The sequence below is a fragment of the Aythya fuligula genome, chromosome 2, assembly GCF_009819795.1.
Source record: "Aythya fuligula isolate bAytFul2 chromosome 2, bAytFul2.pri, whole genome shotgun sequence".
Taxonomy (NCBI): Eukaryota; Metazoa; Chordata; class Aves; order Anseriformes; family Anatidae; genus Aythya; species Aythya fuligula.
In genome coordinates this window covers 61,833,679-61,857,132 of record NC_045560.1, presented here as the reverse complement: position 1 = coordinate 61,857,132, position 23,454 = coordinate 61,833,679, and the positions used below count along the sequence as shown (strand labels likewise).

Genomic DNA, 23,454 nt, shown 5'->3' with positions numbered 1-23,454 from the left:
ATTTTTATTTGAGAGGTAGTATAACTGTCTACCTGTACCACAATAGGAAAAATTATTCTAGTACTTTTCACTTATGATTTCTTGTTTTTCGGCCTCCTGCAATAGAAAAGAATAAGTTCAGCATTTTTTAATTTTAATTGTTGTGCATGCAATGGGGAGGGCATGATCAGACTGCTTTCTCAAGGTCCTTCATGAAGACTAAAGTTTCTGCTAATTTGTATACAGTCTCTAGAAAATTTACTCTTTTCCTAAAAGAGTAATGGGTCATGACCATGAGAACAGTCCCCTGATCTCAGTAAGACTGGTAAATTGAACAGGCAGAAGTCAATTTCCTCATTAAATCATTTCATCCTTAGTTTAGCCAGAAAAAGATGAGTGGCAGCTATTTAAGCCTTTTCAAAATTCTTAGAAGGAGAAACAATGGAACAATACTTACATAATATTATATAAAGTTCAACAAATGAAATCCACTTAATGTATACTTCAACCTTTCGAAGAATTACTGAAAAAATATGTAAAACTAATTTGATATTTATCCTGGATCGCTTCTTCACTTCATGTGATTATCAGTCCACTTCTAGACATGGGCACAGCATAACACTAAGGAGAAATTAATTAGAATAGTTTCTGGCATTGCACAGTCTCTGGTCGTTTTACCAAAGCATCTGGATTACCACATGCAAAAAAGGATTGCACATAATAATTACAAGGACATCTAAATTAATTGCCAGAACATTGCACAAGCCATTCAGATTGCATTAAAGAGGAATTAAATTATACTTTGTGAGGTAATAAAACAAAAGATAGAAAATCAAGATACTGCCCTAACAATTCCAATATTGATCGAAAACAACACCCATGAAGACAAAATACTAAATTCAATTTTAAGCATGAAGTATACATACAATATATACTTTTCCCTACATTTGTGAAGACTGCTCTAGGTAAAGAAGGTCATATGGGCCTAAGACCGTACAGAGATGATGTTGGTTAGAACACTATGAAGCTGAATGAGCTTCCTACCTAAACAGCTGGTAGCTGTAAAAACACAGTGTACCAAGTCAGCAGGAATTTGTGATGTTTATTAAGATCCCTTCTACCAACTAGAGAAAAAAAGCAGGAAGAAAATGTCTTGCAGCAGAACAAAGATGCTAACCTTCAGAATCTTCTAGAGAGGTGTAGTTTTGCTCCCACTGTCAAGTATGAATACAGAAAAAAGCATGAATAACATTTCTTTAAAAAGTTTTGATTCCATGATTTTCAATTCAATCACTGTGCAGCACTGAATTGTGCAGCATCTTCTCTAAGTTCCTTTTCTAAATGAGAAATGTCCTTCAAGACCTGTATAAATTAGTTTGATCATTAATTTCATGCATCATCTACCCAACTTGAACTTTCTAAGGTTGCAGATTTTTGTATTCAGTGTTATCACTGCATTACGATTAGTCATATGCATATCATAGAGCTGATAATAAAACTACAGTAATTTCTCAATCAATAAATTAGGATTTATCAAGAAAGTGGAAATTCCCACCCCTCACTTTTCTATCAAGTATGTTAGAAATGCACAACATAAATATAATTGGAAAGTGCAAAAAATCAGTGAGCTTTCAGAGTATTAGAATTGCTTAATAATTAAGTTGTTAGAGTATTTGGATGACCATACAGGGTACATTTGCTCCATAACTATTCGTATGCTCTAGGGTGAGTAATAAATGATCAAACTGAGCTACAACTTTGATTTAACATTATATTAACTAACACGTCCTATTAGTTAACAGCACAAGTAGCATCTGGCTTCCACAACCAGTGAAAAAACAAGCTCCAAGCACATCATTTTTAATTTTTATATGCAACTATATGCTTTGAATTATGAACATAAAGTTCATGTCTTACCTGGCACAGCAGCAACTTGCTGAGTGGCTGATTCTGTACTTAAGGAAAGGCGACCACCTTTGGCCAGTCTATCGCAGAACAGGCTGATATTCTTCTTAAGTCTGCTGGTATCTTTGGGCATGCTCAACTGGCCACCAAGAGTCAGTGCCTGTTCCTTAGAGCTCTTGGACAAGCAAGTTCTTAGTAAGGAAGAAATGGCAGAATCCACAGTTTCTTCCCAACCCTGTATTAAAGAAAATAGACAAAAAATAAAATAAGGTGAACTGTAATATCATATAGCATATAATATACAAAGTAACAAACAAAGGACTAAAAATTTTCAAGCAATACTGATACATAAAATATAATTAAGGAATTAATAAAAGGCATAAGCATACAGCCCTTAAATTTCTAGCAAATCAAAGAGGGGAGGGAGAAGGGAGTGGATAACTATTTCTAACATTATTCAGAGAGAAATAAAATTTAAATAATAATACATGGACAGTATGAGACAAATAATGGTTAAATTCAGCAGTTGTATTAATACAATGGAAAAACAGAAATTCCTGCATGCAACATCTGGAATTCAGAACATAATTAAAATATAAATACAAGCATTATAACATGTTGTATGTAACATCATACTGAAGACATGTCAAAGCAAGAAAAAAAAAGGTATCTAATGATATGTTCTTTGGAATCCCCATCTAGAATTCTGACAACACATTAGTATCACAGAACATCATGCAATCTGAAATTATTACATTCAGTATATATTTATCAGGCCAATTAACTTTAATTAAGGTATGATACCCACAGCAATAGCATGGGTGTATTAGTGCTCTCGTGAACTGGGACCTAGATTTCTAACATAATGTGAAGCTGCAAACACTTAGGAGAAGAGCAGCTTAGTCACCAGTGTAATTAAAACAAGCAGTTACCTTTGGAAAAGCTATTTATATTTGATATAAATACTTCCACAAAATAAAGTGTTTACTCCTGCAAATAACACACAGTAAAAAAGTAAGTTTCTTTCCCAAAAATGCCGTGAAAAGCACCTTTAAAAGTTAGGTTCAAGTTTTTACTCTGGTTTTCAGAGACACAAACAAATAAAAGATATCCCTTCCAGTAAGAATCCTGGATGGCAGAAGTCTTTAACCTTGCAACATAACCTTGCAACAAGGTTATTAAATATCACATAGATTTTACACATTATCTCATTTATGCAGTGTGCAATATAGAATCAACTCTTGTAACAGCCCTGATTGGCTAAGGCTTATTTTAGCAAGAATTTTTATAGACTTCAGAAGCCTTGAGGCTACAGGTTGGAACAACCCAGCTGAATCTGCTGCTAACCTAATTGAACACAACACAGAGGTAGTTTATTGCATGGTGATTACTCAGAACAAAAAGAGAGCTCTCTGAAGATCCAGCTGTGGATAATTTAACCAGAGAGTCTTCTAGTTTAAGCTCTTTCTCATGATGCATTAGTCTTGAGTGAAAATGACCAGCTGAACAACAAAAATCACCAGCCTATCCAAAATTCCCTGATTCAGCAAGTATAACATCACTGGTCTAAATATTAAATAGCAATGGTGTGAACCCTGTCAGAGTCCAGCGTTAAATAAATAAGGTCTGTGAATTTTTTCTCTTAGATATACATGACTTTTGTGGAAGGTAGGGTACTAATTTTGATGCTGAGAGATGCAAAGGCCATCTTTCCTGAATTTGTTGCTTCTTAAGAATAGGTCCAAGACAAATACTTATTTGTTGCCAGGTACATTGGTGAGACTACATAGTCATACATACTTCATCTTTGTCCAAACATACACTAGTCTTCATAAACAGGGTCCTGAAAATGTGCTATATTTGTATAAAACATTTACATTTTGCAGAGGAACTGGATCAACTAGTGAAGTTTTCTTAGTCCACAACTGCCTTTCCTAACTTCAGAACAATGCCAACATTAACCTATTGTCTAATCTGGATACTTCCACCCCCCCAAAAAATGCAAATTAGCAGAATCATGCCAGTCAGTCAATGCAGTGTTAGTTTAACATTTTTCAAATATTCTAGAAAGAGTCCACTGGAGTGTAATCCATCCACTGACCTGTGATTGTGACAGGAAATAATCCATTCTGCAGTCAATTTAAGGAGGTTAATGAGCTGGTAAATACTGTCTACATTCCCACATACTGGGCAATGAAACTTAATATGTACAAAGCATAAAAAACAGTCAGGCTAGGCTCTCCTAATTATAATACAAGCCACAAAAAGTAAGTCAACATAAACATAAGAATCTTGAGTTTCACTAGAAGACAAAGAAACACATGGTTAACTGGTGTCGGCAAACAGTAGCTTAGAAGCAGGCCAATCTACATGTATTTCTCCAAATGAATTACAAAAATGCATGAGAAAGAAGCATTTAAATAAAAAGAATGAAATACAAACTAATGAAAGTCATGAAATCCAAAGTGGCTAGTATCCTGTCCTTGGCTCAGGACACACAGGTGTGTTTTACTTTGTACGATAGCCTTACCATTTTGAACCTTCATTTTTGTATTTAATTTCCATGTTAAACTTTTTTCAGCAGACCATAAAATTCACCAATTCAAGGACTGTTGACCTAGTAAGTCCAGGCAAATCCAAAGCAGTCTTTATAATTAGTAAAAGAGTACACAAAAGTTACTTCTGTATGAAAAAAAAAAAAGATGACGACGATGGAAATCTTGTTGAAAGGATTTTATACAACTACTAATTAATGGCCTCAAATAAGACTGCCAAAAAAAAAATAAAACCAACTTCTTCACTCCATATACTTTAAAAAGCTAAAAAACATTTGAAGGTGTGCAAGTGGTCTACTCTAAAACCCACACTGAAGAGTGTTTCTACAGTCATGGTTGTAAAATTCACTAATGGCTTTTTGTTTATCATTCTGTGTATTTAGGGGCTAAAGGAACACCATCAATACAGGTGTGACACCAGAAATCCATCATCAAAAGCAGCAAGCTTTTTCACAGCTGCCACAACAGAACTGAGTCAATGTTCACAGGAAGAAATATTAGTAAACCATGCAAATTCATCATATTGATTGTATCATCTGAAATAGATATGAAAATTACTTAATTAATTAAATTAACTTTTTAATTGGGAAAAACCTCAGCTTCATATTTTGCATAGGTACCTTATTTTTCTCTTATAAGTAATAGTTAAGTAGAGTCTTTGCACCGTCTTTTAACCAAATCACATACACTGCTAGAATCTGAAGACCAAATCAGTGCAGTGTTTTTGCCTCATTTTCCCTCATAACATGGATGAGCCACTTCCAGCACAGACAAGATTTAGTAAATATTTGAAGGACCTGAGTAGATAATAATATTGTACAACCTGACATGTCACTTTGAAACAAGCAAACAAATAAACAAAAAATATTATTTACCTACAAGTTTCACCATGTACACTTCCTGTGAAAAATAAAAGCATTTGTTGCTTTTAACCAAAATCATTCAAAAAGTTTTACCAAATTTTAAGCAGTTCTTAGGTAAACTCTTAGTTTATCTACTTTTCTCAACACTGAATGACATTAGACATTATTAAAATATTTTTTGATACACACTGAAGGTTTTAACGCAAAAAGACTGTTTTAGTGAGTTGTGAACAAGCATCTAAGCAGCCAAGCTAGGCCTCCTCTAGCTGATGATCTCTCTAGTAATAGAAATTGATTTGACTAAACATTGTGAAATAGGGGGCAGTCAAATCAATGAGTTGCAAAGATAGCTTACAGGACTGTCTTAAATATGTTTTGAGTGGATAAAACCACATTTTCTTTAGATTACCAAGCCTTTTGAAATTACAACTAGTTTTGCAAATGAAGTTTTATCTGGACCAGATTATAGCAACTACTCATACAGATATGTAGCTTTGCACAAGCAGCCCAATAAGTACTTTTAGTTAAATCCCTGTTCTGAAAAGTTAAAAATCATCATTACATTGACAATGTAGTTGTACAGAAGACTTTTGCTCCAGCAATCTCTTGCCCTGTAATGAAAACTCATAATAGATGTAAATACCTAGATTTATTTTTAATTCAACACTAATTCTCAAGCTCTGAAGAGAACACACACACATAAGCAAAGAAAAAATTCAACTAGAGGATGAGAAGGAGCCCTGGGGTGTGTTGCGAACGAATGCTCAGATTTTATATGAAACAGCTTTTACTCTTCTTTACTATTCTGAAATTGTTGTAAATAAATTCAGTTAACATACCAAAGCTTAAATCCCCAAAGGCTCTGAACACAAATTACTCAAGACTGGTGTGTAGACCAAAACACAGAAACTTGAACAGATGGGGGGTTTGTGCTGTGAAGTTGGAAACTAACTAGTTTGTTACATTGCATCATTACACAACTAACAAGGATAATTGATATTCATAATTAACTCCAATGCAATGTCCACAGTAACTTTTCCTCTATTTTAACATAGATAACCATGGAATTCAGTTTTGCCCAGTTATTAGTCTTCAAGTGTTTTTCTTCTCTAGACGTAAGAGACAAGCAAGTGGTTCTCTTTGCAAATGCTAGTTCATTTTGTGATGCTTGATATAGGAAATGTAAATAATAGGTCAACATAATCAACTATTTTACCACTCAAAATTAGACTGATGGAAACATCCTTCTTATATGAAAGCAAAACAAAAGGCAACATAAAGTAAATATGTAAATACCACCCCCTATAAAAGTATTTAGATTGGAGATGATACGTACAAGGTTTGAAAGGATATGAGGTTAATGAGTTAATGATTTAGCCTGCAAAAGAAAGAAACATTGTTCTAATTGCCACAAGATTTTTGGTAGGGGAATGTTTAGAAAACAGTACAAACCAAAGATAGGTTTTGCTGTGGTTGTGAGGTGAATGTTTTGTCCTAGAAGTCTGCTTATTTCAACAAATACATAGATAGGATGGGAAGTTACTGGAATCTTTGTTGTGCCTTTTACTCTGAAATTTACAAACAACTTCAAGCAGAATTGTTTGCCCAGAAGTCTAACAACAAAGACTTTCAGAGCCAGTTCCATTCTTATGCTAGGTAATACAGAAGAGCAGCAGCACCTCAAAGAATGCTTGCAGATACTGAAAGCCCACTATGACTAAAAATAGTCATATTTTTCTAAAAGGTTAGATATAGTCATTTTCATAGCTACTTGTCCTATATACAGAAACTTTTTTTTTCAGCAGAGCTTGCTGCTAAATCCCTTCATAAGTCTAAAGTCAAATAAAACTCACTCAAAACTCTCAACAGAAAACATTTTAGACAGGAAAGTGCAGCATCATTGTAGGAAGAACAGATCAAAATAAATAATAATACTGGTTAGAGCACAGTTTCTCCAACCTGAAAATAACCTGAACAGGGTTTCTGGATGGGGAAGCAGAGTGCACTACATGGAGCAGAGCTTGAGATGTAAGCGGAAGGAAGTGGCTGCTGTAAGAGTTCAGAAATAGTGTAGGGCTGAGGACATTCCAGGGAAAGGATCTAGAGGACAATGTGCTCAGGAGGGGAAAAAAATAAAAATAAAAATAAAAAAGTGGAATTAACAGAACTCGGGGACTGGGAAAATTGAGACACTTATAAATTAATACTAGCTGCCTTAAGTGTAAATAAATCATTCTAATGGCACATCAGCCAACCATGAGTAAGCCTGCTCATAGGTGTCCTCAGTAGCCAGACTTTACCTTGAAAGTCTTTATCGCTATTAATGTTATTATTATTTCTAAGGTAAGAGCCATTTTCAGATTATCTATTAATTTATCCTAGAGTGATAGCCAAGACAGTACTGAAAAGAATGCAAATGCAAGGTAAAATACCACAAAAACTATGCAAAACTGTTGCAAGTCAAATTATAGGAATTCTTACAGCAGTTAACTCAGAAATTTGTCTGGCTACATCTTACTTTTTGATTTTAGTCACAATAATGATTTCATCAGCTTTCAAAAACGTTAGAATACTTGGAAACTCACCTTAATAAATGAAAGAAAACCTTGGCATTTATGCATATCTAAATAGTAAAAGTCAGTCTTGTAAACCTGGAAGTCTTAATATATCAGTCCTTTATTCTAATTCACAAGAAACACTAGCCATATCTCTCTCAACATTTTGATTTCACAGTGATTTAGAAAGTTACCTTAGCGTTACACACACAAACTTGACAAATCACTAATCCAGGGCTACTGAACTAGAACTCTCTGACATAGGCCATCAGCAGCTTTTGCCAGGAATTTTCCATGTCATCCTATCTCACACCCTTTAAGCATATCCTACCATTTCAAATGTGCCTATTTGTTTCTTTAACAGCAGATAACAGCTACAGCATTCAGAAAGATGGCATGTAACATGTGCCTGTTCTGCCAGAACAAGAGCTAACAAGATGTTTCCTTGTGCATGTAACTGGAAAAGACTATACCTATGTCACTTCTGGAAAAAAAATGCATGAATAATATTACTGAAATCTTAACATATTAACTTTGAAGGCACAGTCTCATGGGACAATGCATTTTTTAAGATCCATATAAATTGGTTAAAGAATTATCCATGTAATATAAAAGCAGTTTTCTTCTTCAACATTGTGCATTTAAAATGACATTCAAAGTTTATACTAGAATTGGCTAGAATTTACTTTTGTTAAAAAATAACATATGGACAAAAAAATTATACTTCTTATACTTATTATACTATACAACAACAAACACCACTAGAATATGTAAAAGCAAGGAAATAGTAAAATCCTACAGACTATTGGGATTTTTCAAATCTAATGAAAATCCAGACAAATGACTCAAGCTTAAATACATTCCAAACCTATTAAACACATAAGAGGAACATTTGTGGTTAACACACAGTAGAAAAAGAAGCAGCCAAAGTTCTTGTATTTATTCTGCTCTCTTTAGTCATACCCTCCTTTGATCAAATATTATACTTAATATCCATAAGGTTATTTACTAATTTGATTTTTATTGGCATAAAAAATAATTACATTCTAATAGGAATTTCCAGAATTCTGAAAGTAATATCAAGGTGAGGATATAGCTGAACATCCAAAACAGAAAAAAATGAATAAACTTTAAAAGACACTTAAATTCTAGAAGAAGTTACAAACAGCAGGTGACTTTCATTTTAATTCAAGGGAACATAATTTTAAGCAGAAAAGCATCCTTATTTGTCATATAGTTATTCTGGCATTTTAACTTACTGTGAAGAGATGCATTATAAATACATAAACCTTACTAAGGATTTGGACACATCATACAAAGAAATAATCCCTACTTTAATATATATATATATATTACTAAAAACACAATGAATAAGAGACATGCAAAAACTGGGAATATACAAGGTTAACATCTGAATACCTCTGACCACAAGATATCATCTCCTGAATAATCAATCTCTGTAGGGATCATGATGCATCGGATATTTAAGGTATAAAAAATTAAAGAACCTATGAAGAATGACAGATAGAAAAGTTTGGAAAGAAATCAAATAATACATGAAACTGTATGAGAGACCTCTTAAAATTTATTAAACTAGTCTAAGTTTTTTATTATAGCACAACAGGTCTGTGCAGAGCTATTAAATGCCATATTAACGACTATTTGTGATAGCCACTATCAGCTCCTAATTCAAATAGTAATACCAAACTGAATTAGACTGCAGTTACAATGGACTTTTTTTTAAATTCTTTGTGAATAAATAGGTTTGGAGTATTTTTTATTGTTGTTTGGCTTGGGTTTTTTGTTTGTTTTTGCAGTCTATCATATATACCTTCATCATTTCTTCACTACTGTGCTGTAATAGCAAGTGATAGCAGGAACAGCGCCTTTACCTGTTCAGTGTCAGAGTATTTACTTTATAGAAATTCCTGCAGCATGAACAACTCTCTACAAGAACTGCTCATTTTGAGTTCTGCTTGGTAAATGCATATTGATATCCTATGGCAACTTCACCTGAAAATACAGAGTACATAATCTGTATGATAGATTCTTTCCTGAAAAGTACACTTTCTGTTTAAAAGTTCATTACTCCTCTGGTATTTTTGGCCTCTGTAGCACAATCCAAAAACTACTGAACTCTTCTGCACAAAACTAAAGACTAAGAGTTTGGGGAAAATTCTATTGTATGGATTTTTTATTATTATTATTTTCATCTTAAATCTGGATTTATTAAAATCTCTTTCCATAATATCTTCTTCAGGTATGGAAGGAAAGCTGAAACACTTTTTTCCAAGCTGAAGCCTTGGAAATTTAAACAGTATTTCTGAAGCTATCTTAGAGCATATGCAGTATTTGGCTTTTAAGATTGGTGGTCCTAAATGAACATTTTATCAAGGATCTTCTGGAAATATAATGCAGAAAATCAGAAGTACTAAAGGAGTGAATGTTTCAGGAATCTAGCAAACTGAGGGTTACTCAACAAAGGTTCTGAAAGCTGCATTCAATCATGACTATGAATCAAGTAATTTTAAAATATTTTTCAAGTACAATCCTGAAGAAAGTCCTGTTTACAGAAGCAAATTATGATTATTACCAGCTGTAGAATTTTACTATACTGACAAAACTGCATCCTTTAGAATAGGATGTTCTTCATTCATGCAGAAAGACTTCCAAAATAACCTCAGAATTAGGTCAGAGTAAGAATGGGATTAGGTCAGTATTTATCTCCCAGCTTTTTATCTCCCCTCCCCAGCTTTCCTTTAGGTACTGGAAGGCTGCTATAAGGTCTCCCCAGAGACTCTCCAAGCTGAACCCCAACTCCCTCAGCCTGTCTTTGTTGGAGAGATGATTCACCTCCAAGACCATCCTCATTGCCTGAAACTGTCCCACATCTCATAAAAACAGAACAATACAGAGTGTATACTAAAATCTTCTTACTATTATTTTATCTTTAGACAACAGTGAAAATTATGAAGATCTTTAAGGCAGAGCAGGTGTTTGTAAAAGCAAAGAGGGTATGTTTTCCAACGTATAAATTCTTACCATCTAGTTACACAGTTATTTCTCTAGTAATGGTAATTTGTCATAACACAAATACATCACATTTGGAATCATGAATGTTCACACACATCATGGGTTTCTGTAGAAGCCATTCCTAAATCCCAAAAATCATGATTTTTTTTAGGGTTTTCTGCGTGTGTATATGTGTGTGTTCACAATCTTCTGTTTTCAAACTTTAACTATTAATATATTATTTTATAAACTAATAGTTTATAACTATTGGTCCTTTTCTGGCAACTGATGAAAGAAACTGTTATATGTAAAATGCATGAATGGAGTGGTTTGGCTTCCTTGTACCCAGCTTCAGAAGTATGTTGTTTTGCTTTTTAGCACTGAAATCATCTAACACTTCATCTTTCCTTTCCTTAAAAACTTTTCACCAGTTACCTAGATAAACCAAAGTGCTGTTCTGGTTTTTGCAGATGTTGCCAAAGCTGTCTGTAGGCATGCAAACACACAAGAAGTCATGCATCTTCCAGAAATATTCTATACACCCAACAATAAGTCTGCCATATATGAAGTCTACAACCTCAGTGAGATTCTGCAAGATAATTTTTGATACAGGGAAGAGAAATTGAATTTTGTTATTCTTGCTCCAGATTAAAAAAAAAAAAAGTTACAGAAAGACACTAAAGTGTTATTGTATCTCACCAAGTCTTTTATTTTTGTATTAGTGATATCCCTGGGGAGGAGATTCTTTTTCTTCTCATACTATAGTATCTTTTAATGGGTTGTCACTGTAATATGCTTTAGAAGCCTGACTAATGAGTCCTGAAAGATATGAAATACAAAAGCACAGCCTCTCATATATTTTAGTTCTGAAAGAAATCTGTTAATCTAGGAAACTGAGACATAGAACCTTATCATTAACTGAAGAAAAATACTTCCATCTGCTAATTTGTAAATCATAGTAAAACAACAACAAAAAAAAAAGGCACAGATTTTTTTCTGGGATGTTTTAACATATGTAAGATTTGCATGACATATCTTCTCACACTACCTAGTAATATCTTTGCTAATTCAAGAAGACAGATTACACAACATGAAAATGTGGAAAAAATATATATATATAAAGGTTATCTAATAATGCTCACAAAATATTGGGGGGGGGGGGGGGGATACATAGTTAGATATTACTGCTTTTGGTTCTGAAGTTGTTGATGGGTGTTCTTGGTTTTAATTCACAATCACAGTGCATTAAAGATAGGATGGTTCAATGATTAGGTCTTGATATACCTTCTTATTAACATTTGTGACTGTCAGATATCCGAAGAAAATAATGTATTCAGCTGCATATCGTTATGGCATATGTTCAATATAAATCTAGAGCTTTATAAGATTATTGGGAGTATCTCCATCTTATTTTCTCAGAAAGTGATATGATACACTGCTAGCTTTTTTTTTTTTTTTTTAATTCAGGTATTATAATATGTCGTGGTTTAATCCAGCCGGCAGCTAAACACCACACAGCCGTTCACTCACCCTCCCCCCTCCCTCTCTGGGATGGGGGAGAGAAATGGAAAGTGAAGCCCCTGAGTTGAGATAAAGACAGTTTAATAAGACAGGAAAATAATAATAACAATAATAATAACAACAATAATAATAATAGTACAATGATGATAATAGTACTACTACTAATAATGTGCACAAACAAGTGATGCACAATGCAATTGCTCACCACCTGCTGACCGATGCCCAGCCTAATCCTGAGCAGTCCGGCCCCCTCCCCCCAGCTAGCCACCCCTATATATTGTTTAGCATGACGTCAGATGGTATGGAATACCCCTTTGGCTAGTTTGGGTCACCTTTCCCGGGTCTGTCCCCTCCCAGCTCCTGCTGCACCCCCAGCCTGCCCGTTGGCAGGACAGAGCAAGAAGCTGAGACGTCCTTGGCTTAGTATAAGATAAGCCCACTGAAGTTTAACTTCAATATCTCTGAAATACAGCAGAACAAAGACAGTGATAGATCAAGTTTGGTAAATTAATTCTAAAAGCGAACTTTATTTTTCATAATACATCTAACAGATATGTCAGATTCTCCATTAATGTAAGGTTTATACCTAGCAAAAATGCTTGTTCTGAGGTTTGATACAAGGGAATATAATTAAACAAGACAAGAATACAGTGATCCTTTCTGTCCTTAAAAAGTTTACAATTCATAACGCATATGAAATCCTGCATCTGAACAATCCTTTAATTTTGTGCCATCTAGGTTGTTGGTTTTTTTGGTGTTTAGAAACTATGCTCTTTAGAAGAAAGCTTTTTTTTTTAAAAAAAATCAAGAATAAAAAGCTTACGTCCCCTTCTTGCAAAATCTAGAAGTGACAAAATAAGATTTGGAAATACAATTGAACATAGCTGCTAGTCCTTTGAGGTGTAAAGCAAGGATGCGTTGATTTTTTTAACACATAAATAGACTTAACTGATCACACTAAACCTTTCTTTCCAAAACCAACAAAACCTTTGCACTTTTTCTATTCTACCCACAGAATTCACTGTGAAAAATAAACTCAGCTACAGACAAGAGTCCATTGCATGCCTTGCCTCCAATGAAGAGCGATTTGCTGTTTGCCGTAACGCAATTTTCTTACTAAATAAAATTAACTGCAGGAACCAAATAATACACAAACATCTAGAGGAATTGTGATAGTGCTTAAAAAAAATGTTGAGACTACCACCTCACTCTTCAAATTATCTCTTTCCCTTAAATTACTTATCACAAATATTTGATCTTTTGTTTCTAGACCTTATAAATTTCACAAGTAATCAATCCATTTGAAACCCTGCTTTTAAGGGACCACAAATAAAAGCAAAGTAAAAATGGTTACCCAACAAATTGCACTACTTTAGTGGCTTTACAACCCCATGACCTTCCCTCCACCTACTCTAACTGTCTCTGATGTAGCCTGGTCCCCCTGAAAGCAGTGGTCTGCTCAGTGCTCTAACTCCCAAGTGAAAACACAAAAACAAAGAGGGCTGGAAGAGGATCCATTCCCTTACTTCTTTTATTCTCTAAATTGAGCCACACATAAATACCTGAGCAAAAGACATTGACAGGATCCAGGCACTATGACTCCATTTTTAACCCCTGTACTGTACCTTTCCTGCCCATGGAGGAGTGAGAAATCTCATTCCTTCATCTTTCCCTCACTTGAGACTCTTATGTTGCCCTCAACCAAAATTAAGCTTCAGACAGTTTGACTTTCTTTTTATCTACTGAAAATTATGATTTTTAGCAAGAAAACCTTGAAGTTCCTTCCATTTATTTTGGTGATTACAGGTTGAAAAGCCACTAGCATTTTGTTTCCACTTATACTGGACTTAGATGCTTGACCATATTTGAACAGTCTTTTTGAATAATACTGTTAAGTGGCTTTATTTCAGTAAGTAAAAGACTTATTTATTAATTTTGATTTTTTTTTTTAAATGATAGATAGACATCATTTAATGCATTTTTCCAATCTGGAAAGAAAGGAAATAAATTTCACTTGCTTATCCCCCTGAAACTACTTATTTTCAGATGCATTAACCATTTAGTTTCTGTACAGAAGAAGGGGAGAAAAGGGCATCTGCTATAAATTTGTCTGTTCAAAAAAATTGATACAACTATACAGGAATCTAGTTCCAAATTACCACTTGTCACTGCCTAACACCTTGTGTTTTGTTTCTGCTGTTTTTTGTTTTGTTGGTTGTTTTTGGTTTGGTTTGATTGTGTCTTTTTTGGGTGGGAGGAAGGGTTGTTTTTTTGTTTAAGAGAAGCAGAAAAAGTATTTACAAAGTATTTACAAATGATAAGGCGTGCTAGCACATTGTAAACAATATAATTAAAAATATTTCAGCCTACTTTAAGATATTTTTGTTACATAGCTGAAGATTTGAATTCCAAATATGGCTAAAAAGAACAAGGAGAGTACAGAAAATATGAGTTACATAAAAAAAATATATATTCCAGGTGTATTCTACCATGATTAAGACCCAGTTTGGTTTATACTTTAATTACAAAAATTATTGAAAAGAAACACTTTAATAGAAATTCTAAAAATTAGATCTCATGAAAACCACTCTCCCCAACAAAGTAATTATCAGCTCAAAGCTTCAACAGTTCTAACCATTAATTAACAATTTCAAGAAAAAAAGTTGGATACCATTAGTTTTGACAGAATTAAACCTCTTAGAACTACAGAATTAATTTTTTATTTAATCTTGAAAACTTTCAATCAATAAAGGATTATTTCCCCAAATTGAAATTTTCTTGAGAACTCTACAATAAAACCTATCTACTACCATGCATAAAACCTAGCAGACTACCTAGCTTTTCCACATTACCAATCTTTTCTTTTTCTAGTGGTTTAAGCTCATATCATCTTCATACAGAAAGCACAGAGGCTTTTAATACTAACTCTGATGACTCTTCCAAGGTGCTCTGTGATTTTCTTATGACACCTTCTCTTTATCATCATTGCCTGTAAGTGTACTTTTCTACTTTATCTATCAACACTGTAAAAAAGTAAATGTGGACTCATTAACTTAAGATTATTATACTTAGATCACAGAGTCACTTAAATACACACATTTTACCCACAGGCATGTTTTTTCCTGCCCAATTTACAACTTCAGTAGGAAATTAAGATAGAATACAGACGTTTACTTGGTTGCTCTCAAGCCAAGCCTAAATAAAAGCAGATGAAAGTGTACTTCGATGATAGTTTATAGTTATTATTAACTATAGCATCACAAATGTAAGTATAACAAGAAAGGGATGACTCTGAGCAATGAAAAGCATTTATGATATTACTTGGTAATACCACGAGAACTATGAAAATATTTATTCTTGAGTGAAGTTGATAGCTATATTGATGATTATACTGCTGAAGACCCTCCATCAGTCCTAAAATTAGAATGTTAATATTGACAGACATTTTCTCTCCTTGTAACATGTTAAACAAAGAAAGTATTAATAGTTTAATAATCAGACATCTGAGCCAGTCAATCCAAACACCATGCAACTATTATATCAAAACTATCATGTAGCATGAACTCCTTGAACCCTTTAAGTTAGTCTGGATAAATTCCTTCCCTTCCAAAAATGATTATTGATTGTAAACATATACTCTATCACAAACTAATTTTTGAAAACTCCCTCAATATAACAGAGCTTGGTAAAAGGGTAATGACTGAAAAACATCCAATATTAGTAATCCAATAGTTGCCAATGCCTAATTTAAGTTAATGGCAAATATGCTAGTCTTGGAAAACAGTCAGCAACTTTCCTAAGAAAAATGAATTGTACAATAAAATCTCTGATAAATCATTAATATTATTAGAGTGATCATGGCTTCTTTCGTCTCCAAAACAATTTTGTCAGACATTTCAATAGATAATAAAAACAACATATAGACTCTAAATTAGTATACTTTTTAAAGTGTAGTTTGCACGGAATTGTAACGCTATGCTCTGAAACTGACAATATACATTTCTATTTTGAATGTGTCAAAATTAGTCCTGCAATAGTAACAAAGTAGATCAGAACAAAACTACAGCTAAATTCCTTGACAGATTAGCTCCTTATTTATCTCATTGGAGAACAGCAAAAACCCAAGAAACCTCATGCAATTTCTGATGTTATGCTTCTCAGACTCCATAAAATTCATGGAAGAATCACTGGAAACAGGGAATGTCCTCATATTTCCCGTACAAAACAAATGCAATACTTTTAGTCAGTTTAAACAAAGAAATACTATTTAGATGTTAATTAGAAATTTATTGCTGGAAATAAAATCTATGATGCTAAATATCTGTTACTTACAGAATTTACATTTAAGCTATTAGAAAATGCAAGAAAAAGGGAAAAAGAAAGGTATTTTCAGAACCCTAAGGACCTTATCATCAAAATACAAGAGAAAAGACCAAGATTTCATTTTAAACAACTATTTTGAAAGCTTGTAGTATTTGCTTTACCTTTGTAGACAAGAAAATGAGATTTCACATGTTCTTAAAAGTTTATAGCAACAGAAAATTTATTTTAAAATAGTGACAATGAGAACTCAAAATACCTCTTTTTATTTGCTAAGTATCTAACTGGAGTGGCCAAAAGGTCTAGAAAACAAGATGCAATCTTTTCTAAAAGGAACAGCATGTATGAGAATAATGTTGATGTTATGGTCAGAGAAGCATTTCTTTTACTGTAAAAGTATATTCTAAACCTTTCCCTTTGGTTAAAAAAAAAAAAATACAACATTCTCATAGCTTACTGTTAACGAAGCAGAAAATATTCTGGAGAGGTACACTGCATCCAAACTGTCTTCTAACACATTCCATCCAAATAAAAATACAGCAAGCTATTGTGCAGAATTGTTTGAGTAAACAAAAAATCCTTCAGGGTACTTTCTTTCACTACAGTTCCACTCAACTGCTTGCAAGGAAACATGAACACTAGCTAGGAGCTTCTGTCCATAAATACTGTTATGTCAGATTCCCCTCTTCCCTCCCCTGCTTAATTCTACTTCTCCTTAATTACATTCAGATTTCTGTCGTTCCATAACAACTTCAATATGGCATGTATTTCAATATTTTGTAAAGGTTTCATTACCCATTTCCACCTCCAGTCATTGCTGGTTTACATTTTTCATCCTGGCTGCTCTGCAGGATGCACATCTTAACAATATTTATGTGGGGTCTTACAGCTTTAACATGGAATATTGTGAACTACTATACTGAAACCACATTGAGTTATATATTAAAGTGATATCTCGTATTATATGATACACTACAGATTTCCCCATGATTTATCAAAACATGTGTCAAAGGCAATGTGATGTCTGATGGCAAAATAAAAGGGAGTCATGCAAATAATGGCTGTTTGGGCTTTTATGAAATTGATGTGAATCTTCCTACAATTCTATTCATAAGAATACATACACCTCAGTTGTGCAGCTTGATTTACAGGTCTAAATGAGCCAAAAGTCCAAAGTAAATCTGATCAAAACTGTTTTGCTTTGCCTGCTATGGGTCAACATCGTGTAAAGTACCAAAACATACTTTTTTTCACAGTTGAAACTGTAGATGATGTGAAGTTCACTTAGAGCTTTGCACAGACTTTCCAAATGGCAGTAAACCACTTTAAGTTTTCAAGATTTAAATCTTAAATCACTGTACATTGCAAAAACCCTACACAGAGCTGTAAAGATAGTCTACTATGGAGGGACAGGCACAGAGCTCTCCTGTCTGGGAACAGCAAACAGGGTATGGCCTGCAGCTGTGACAGGGGAGGCTCAGGCTCGTTATTAGGGAAAGGTTCTGCACTGAGAGGGTGGTTGGGCACTAGGACAGGCTCCCCAGGGAAGCAGTAATGGCTCTGAGTCTGTCAAAGTTCTAGAAGTGTTTGGAGAATACTTTCAGACATAGGGTTTGAATTTTAGGAGGCCCTGTGTGGAGCCAGGAAGCTGAAATCAATGATACTTGTGTGTCCATTCTAACTCAGGATACTGTAAGATTCCAGGACTTTGTGATGTGAAGATGGAAACTAAGCAACCACAGATACTACCTATACTACCATCTATGTAGATATAGATACTACCAGAAAGAAAATTCATCACTGTAGTATATGCTAAGAGTATAGCAATAACTGACAGTAGTAGTGATTACAAGTAGTGGAAATATACATCATGATAGTAAAAATCAGTTAATGTGACATTGGAGCAAAGTTCCAACCCCTTTTAGGAGGAAAAAATAACTAAATAACAGTAAAAGACAACGCGAACACTAGGAAAAGAGAATCACACGCAATACAGGAAGATTCTCAAAGGAAAGAAGCTACATTTAGTGTAAAAATCAGGCTCTTTTTATACCGATGAGACATAAGAGTAACTTCAGGTAACCAAGAGAGGACAGAGGTGGTAGGCACATGCGGGATACTCAAGGATGGGAAGTCATTTGAGGGTCAAGAAATCATCATGGGCATGGAAAAGCCTGGGTAATGGGAGAAGCCATAAAGGTAACTATGCCTTAATGGGAAAAAGGCTGACAGAAGGTCTCCTGAACCTGGGGCAGAAGAAAATGCCTGCCAGCCTGAGAGCTGCCAGCCCACAGGGTACAGTCCTTCAGGAGCGGACTGCTCCAGCATTGGCTCCCCTCTCCACGGAGCAGCACAGGAAGTTTCTTAGACATAAGGAGCTCTGTTTTAGGTAAAAATCAGGGCTGTTTTATACCATTTTTAACTGTTATGCCTAAGAAAGCATAGGACACCATGACTTCAGGTAACCAACAGATGCTGTTCATTTCTACCACCCTCCTGGTGCAGTCAAGAGCTAACGATGTTCCTGATATTCTTCAAACAACTCTTGAGTTCTCATGCACGTTCCCACTTTACTGGGCCCATTTCCTCTTGACAATCAGCTCCTTCGACATCAGAGCAGTGTCCCGGGAACAACAAGCATCTCCACGCTAGAGTGGCCACGGGGACAATGAGCCAGCCACACCAGGAGCTGCAATCAGAGGCCCCAGTAGAAGAGAGCTGCACCATCTGCCTGGGCCCGCTGGCTGACGCAGCACGACTGGACCCCTGCAGGCACTGTTTCTGCAGGGAGCGCATCCAGCCCCGGGCCGCCCACAGAGCCACCAGCCCACTCTGCCGCCAGCCCATCATCACCATCGTGAGGCTGGTGCCACACCCCGTGCAGGACGCCTCGGCCCACCAGCCCTGGGGAAGGTTCCAGCGCAACGTGGGGCTGGGGTGGCGGCGGCAGCAGCAGCGATGGCGGAGCCCCTCCAGCTACCGGTCCCACAGTGTCTCGCCCAGGCACAGGGATCGCAGCCCCGCCACGCCACGCCAGCTCGTCCGCAGCTTCTCCTGGCACTGGGAGCAGGACGGGCGCAGGTGGCCCCAGTCCCCACTGAACATCAACCCTGAGGATCCGTTGTGGCTGTGCAGGGCCCGGCAGGAGGAGCCAGGGGCTGGTGAACATGCAGGCTGCCAGGCTGGGCCTGGCATTTAAGAAAGAATAAATAAATCCTAAAAAGCAACTGAGTTGGAAGTCATTTGGGGGATGGGAAATTATCATGGCATTGGGTAACTGGATGAGGGCAGCAGCCATAAAGGTGACCATGCCCTAGCAGGAAAAAAGCTGACAGAAGAATTCTCCTGAACCTGGGGCAGAAACGAATTCCTGGCGGCCTGAGAAGTGCTAGCCCAGGAGCTGTACCACAGGGCGCAGTCCTTCAGGAGCAGACTGCTCCAGCATGGACTGGTCTTCATGGACTGCACTTCCAGCTGTAATTCAGATCCTGCATGTGCTCCCCACATGCTGCAGCCTCCTTCAGGCCACATCCTCTTGCTCTTGCGTTGGTCCTCAACAGGCTGCAACTTGGAGATCCGCTCCAACATATAACACAAGCTACAAGTGGACAGCCTACTTCACCATGTTCCTCTCCATAGCCAGTAGTGGAACTTCTGCTCTGGCACCTGGAGCGTCTCCTGCCTCCTCCTTCACTGAACTTGGTGTCTGCAAGGCTGTCTCTCTCACATTTCCTCAGTCCTGTCATCCATATGCTGTGTGCAGCGTTTTGGAGTCTTTCTTAAATATGTTAGCACAGAAGTGCCACCATTGTGGCACTTTATGGAAGTACCAGCCTCAGCCAGCAGAGGTTCCCTTTTGGAGCTACCTGGAACTGGATCTTCTCTGAAATGGGGCAGCTCTTGGTCTCTTACCACAGAAGTCACCCACACGGCTCCCAGACTACCAAAATGTTGCCACACAAACCCAAAACAGATGCTGGGATATGATGTTGGTACTTGAGGCTGTGAGATGAGGCAGCAACAATGAGGCTGCAACATGACAGTGATATGTGAGGCTAGGACATGAGGTTGCAAGCTGAATGAGCGTGTTCAGAAAGCAACAGATGTTTTATGGCTGGCCAGGGACATCAGCAAGCGCAAGCATCTGTGGCGTGGCTGTAACTGCATCATTAAGCAAGATGTTCTATGATTCTAAACTATCTTCTCATGAACCGTTCTGTTACTTAGTCCTACTTTTCTAATTCACTGTGAAACCATACAGGTTGCATTACACACCTACTTGATCGCTTCAAAGAATCATCTCCAACAAAGAGCACAGACAAACATGTAAATTTAAGTTCTTAAACTCTTCTAAATAGCATTTTTCAAGTAATTCTTAAAGATCCTTACCAGCTCTTGTGTATCTTCTGCTAATGGCAAAAATGCAGCTTCCATAATAGCAATTTGGTCAGCGTTGAGTTTCTGCCACAGACTGATCAGCATAATCACCAGATGGGTGGCACTTTTCAACTTTGTGAATGCCTGGAACATGTTGGCTTGGTTTTCTTCTGCTGCATCTGCTAGAGCTATTACCTGCAAAAATTACAAACTTCTGTTAAGTATAAATTTTACCATCCATGAACACTCAACACTGAAATTACATTTGGCACACTCTTGTTTTTTCCGTAGAATATCCTGAGGAATTCTGTCTTCCATAAACAAAAACCACAGAGTATTAAGTGAGTTATCATTTATCTAGATTTTTCCTTTGCATACCCAAGATAATTTCAAGTACAGATGGCAATATAATTAATCTATCTAGTACTGCAAGCAATGTAGGAATTATTCTGTTTAGTGTGTATTCTTAAGGCATTCCTGAAATTGATCCTCATCATGACACATAATACAGGATAACCAACTAACTTTCAGGTTTATACCACACAACGCTAATCCCTGTATGACCAGCAAGCCTACTGTATTAATCAAAAGCAATACATTGATTTTATTCCACTAAAAATGCAATATATTATTATTTCCACATGATAGCCATCTGTAACTTTATTAATTCCCAGATCTCTCTCTGTTTTGCACTAGTTGTTACAGCATTTATGCCAAAAAGTAAACATTATGGATCATGTTTCTGACAGCAATATTGCTTTAAAATAACTGTCATAGATATTGAAAGAATTTTTAAAATAAAGTAAAATGGCAGATTCATCTCTTGTAAGATGGTAGGATAGTTTGACTGAGTACTTCAAGGTGGTGGGAAAAGCAGAAAAGCTATTATAATACATTTTACTCATTTCAGAAATAACATGTCATTGTAGATAATATTGTCCACTCACAGCACTATGAATCACAGAATTTTAGGGGTTGGAAGGGACCTTGAGAGATCATTGGGTCCAACCCTTGTGCCAAAGCAGGTTCCTTAGAGCAGGCTGCCCAGGTAGGCGTCCAGACAGGCCTTGAATATCTCCAGTGAAGGAGACTCCACAACCTCCCTAGGCAGCCTGTTCCAGTGCTTCGTCACCCTCACCGTGAAGAAGTTCTTTCACATGTTGGTACGGAACTTCCTGTGCTCTATTTTGTGGCCACTGTCCCCACAAACCACTGAAAAGAGATTGGCCAAATCCCTCTGTCTCCCACACCTCAGGTATTTATAAACATTGATAAGATCCCCTCTCAGTCTTCTTTTCTCCAGGCTGAACAGACCCAGGTCTCTCAGCCTTTCCTCATAAGGAAGATGCTCCAGGCCCTGTATCATCTTTGTGGCCCTCCACTGGACTCTTTGCAGGAGATCCCTGTCTTTCTTGTACTGGGGAGCCCAGAAGTGGACACAGTACTCCAGGTGAGGCCAGAGTAGAGGGGGAGGATCACCTCCCTTGGCCTGCTGGCCACACTCCTTTTAATGCATGCCAGGATCCCATTGGCCCTCTTGGCCACAAGGGCACACTGCTGGCTCATGGTTAACCTGTCATCCACCAGGACCCCCAGGTCCTTCCCCGCAGAGCTCCTCTCCAGCAGGTCGTCCCCCAGCCTGTACTGATACATCCAATTGTTTCTTCCCAGGTGCAGGACTCTACACTTGCTCTTGTTTAACCTCATTTGGTTTCCTACCCATCTCTCCAGCCAGTCCAGGTCTCGCTGAATGGCAGCACAGCCTTCTGGTGTGTCAGCCACTCCTCCCAGCTTTGTGTCATCGGCGTACTTGCTGAAGGCAGACACTATTCCCTTGTCAAGGTTGTTGAAGATGTTGAACGGCATCAGACCCAGCACTGACCCCTGGGGAACACCACTAGTCACACGTCTCCAGCCAGACTCTGCGCTGCTGATCACCACCCTCTGAGCTCAGCCAGTCAGCCAGTTCTCAACCTACCTCACTGTCTATTCATCTATCCCACACTTTCACAGCTTTGCTAGTAGGATGTCATGGGAGACAGTATCAAAAGCCTTGCTAAAGTCAAGGTAGATGACATCCACCGCTCTCCCCTCATCTACCTAGCTGGTGATGCCATCATAGAAGGCAACAAGGTTGGTTGAGCATGACTTCCCCTTGATGAATCCATGCTGACTACTCCTCATAACCTTCTTCTCTTCCAATTGCTTGGAGATGGCATCCAGAACAAGCTGTTCCATCACTTTTCCAGGGACAGAGATGAGACTGACTGGCCTGTAGTTTCCCAGATCCTCTTTCTTGCCCTTCTTGAAGACCGGAGTGATATTGGCTATCCTCCAGTTTTCAGGCACCTCTCCTGTTCTCCAGGA

At 36.9% G+C, this 23,454-nt stretch overlaps 1 protein-coding gene across 1 annotated transcript in view; it reads right to left on the bottom strand.

Moving 5' to 3' along the window:
• BBS9 (Bardet-Biedl syndrome 9) overlaps positions 1-23,454 on the bottom strand; it is a 202,466-nt gene that overhangs the window by 31,896 nt on the left and 147,116 nt on the right. The window contains exons 20-21 of the mRNA XM_032181069.1: positions 21,100-21,282; positions 1,897-2,119 (exon numbers count right to left, since the gene is read on the bottom strand). Coding sequence (XP_032036960.1) covers positions 1,897-2,119; positions 21,100-21,282 — 406 coding nt within the window. The remainder of the gene's footprint in view (positions 1-1,896; positions 2,120-21,099; positions 21,283-23,454) is intronic.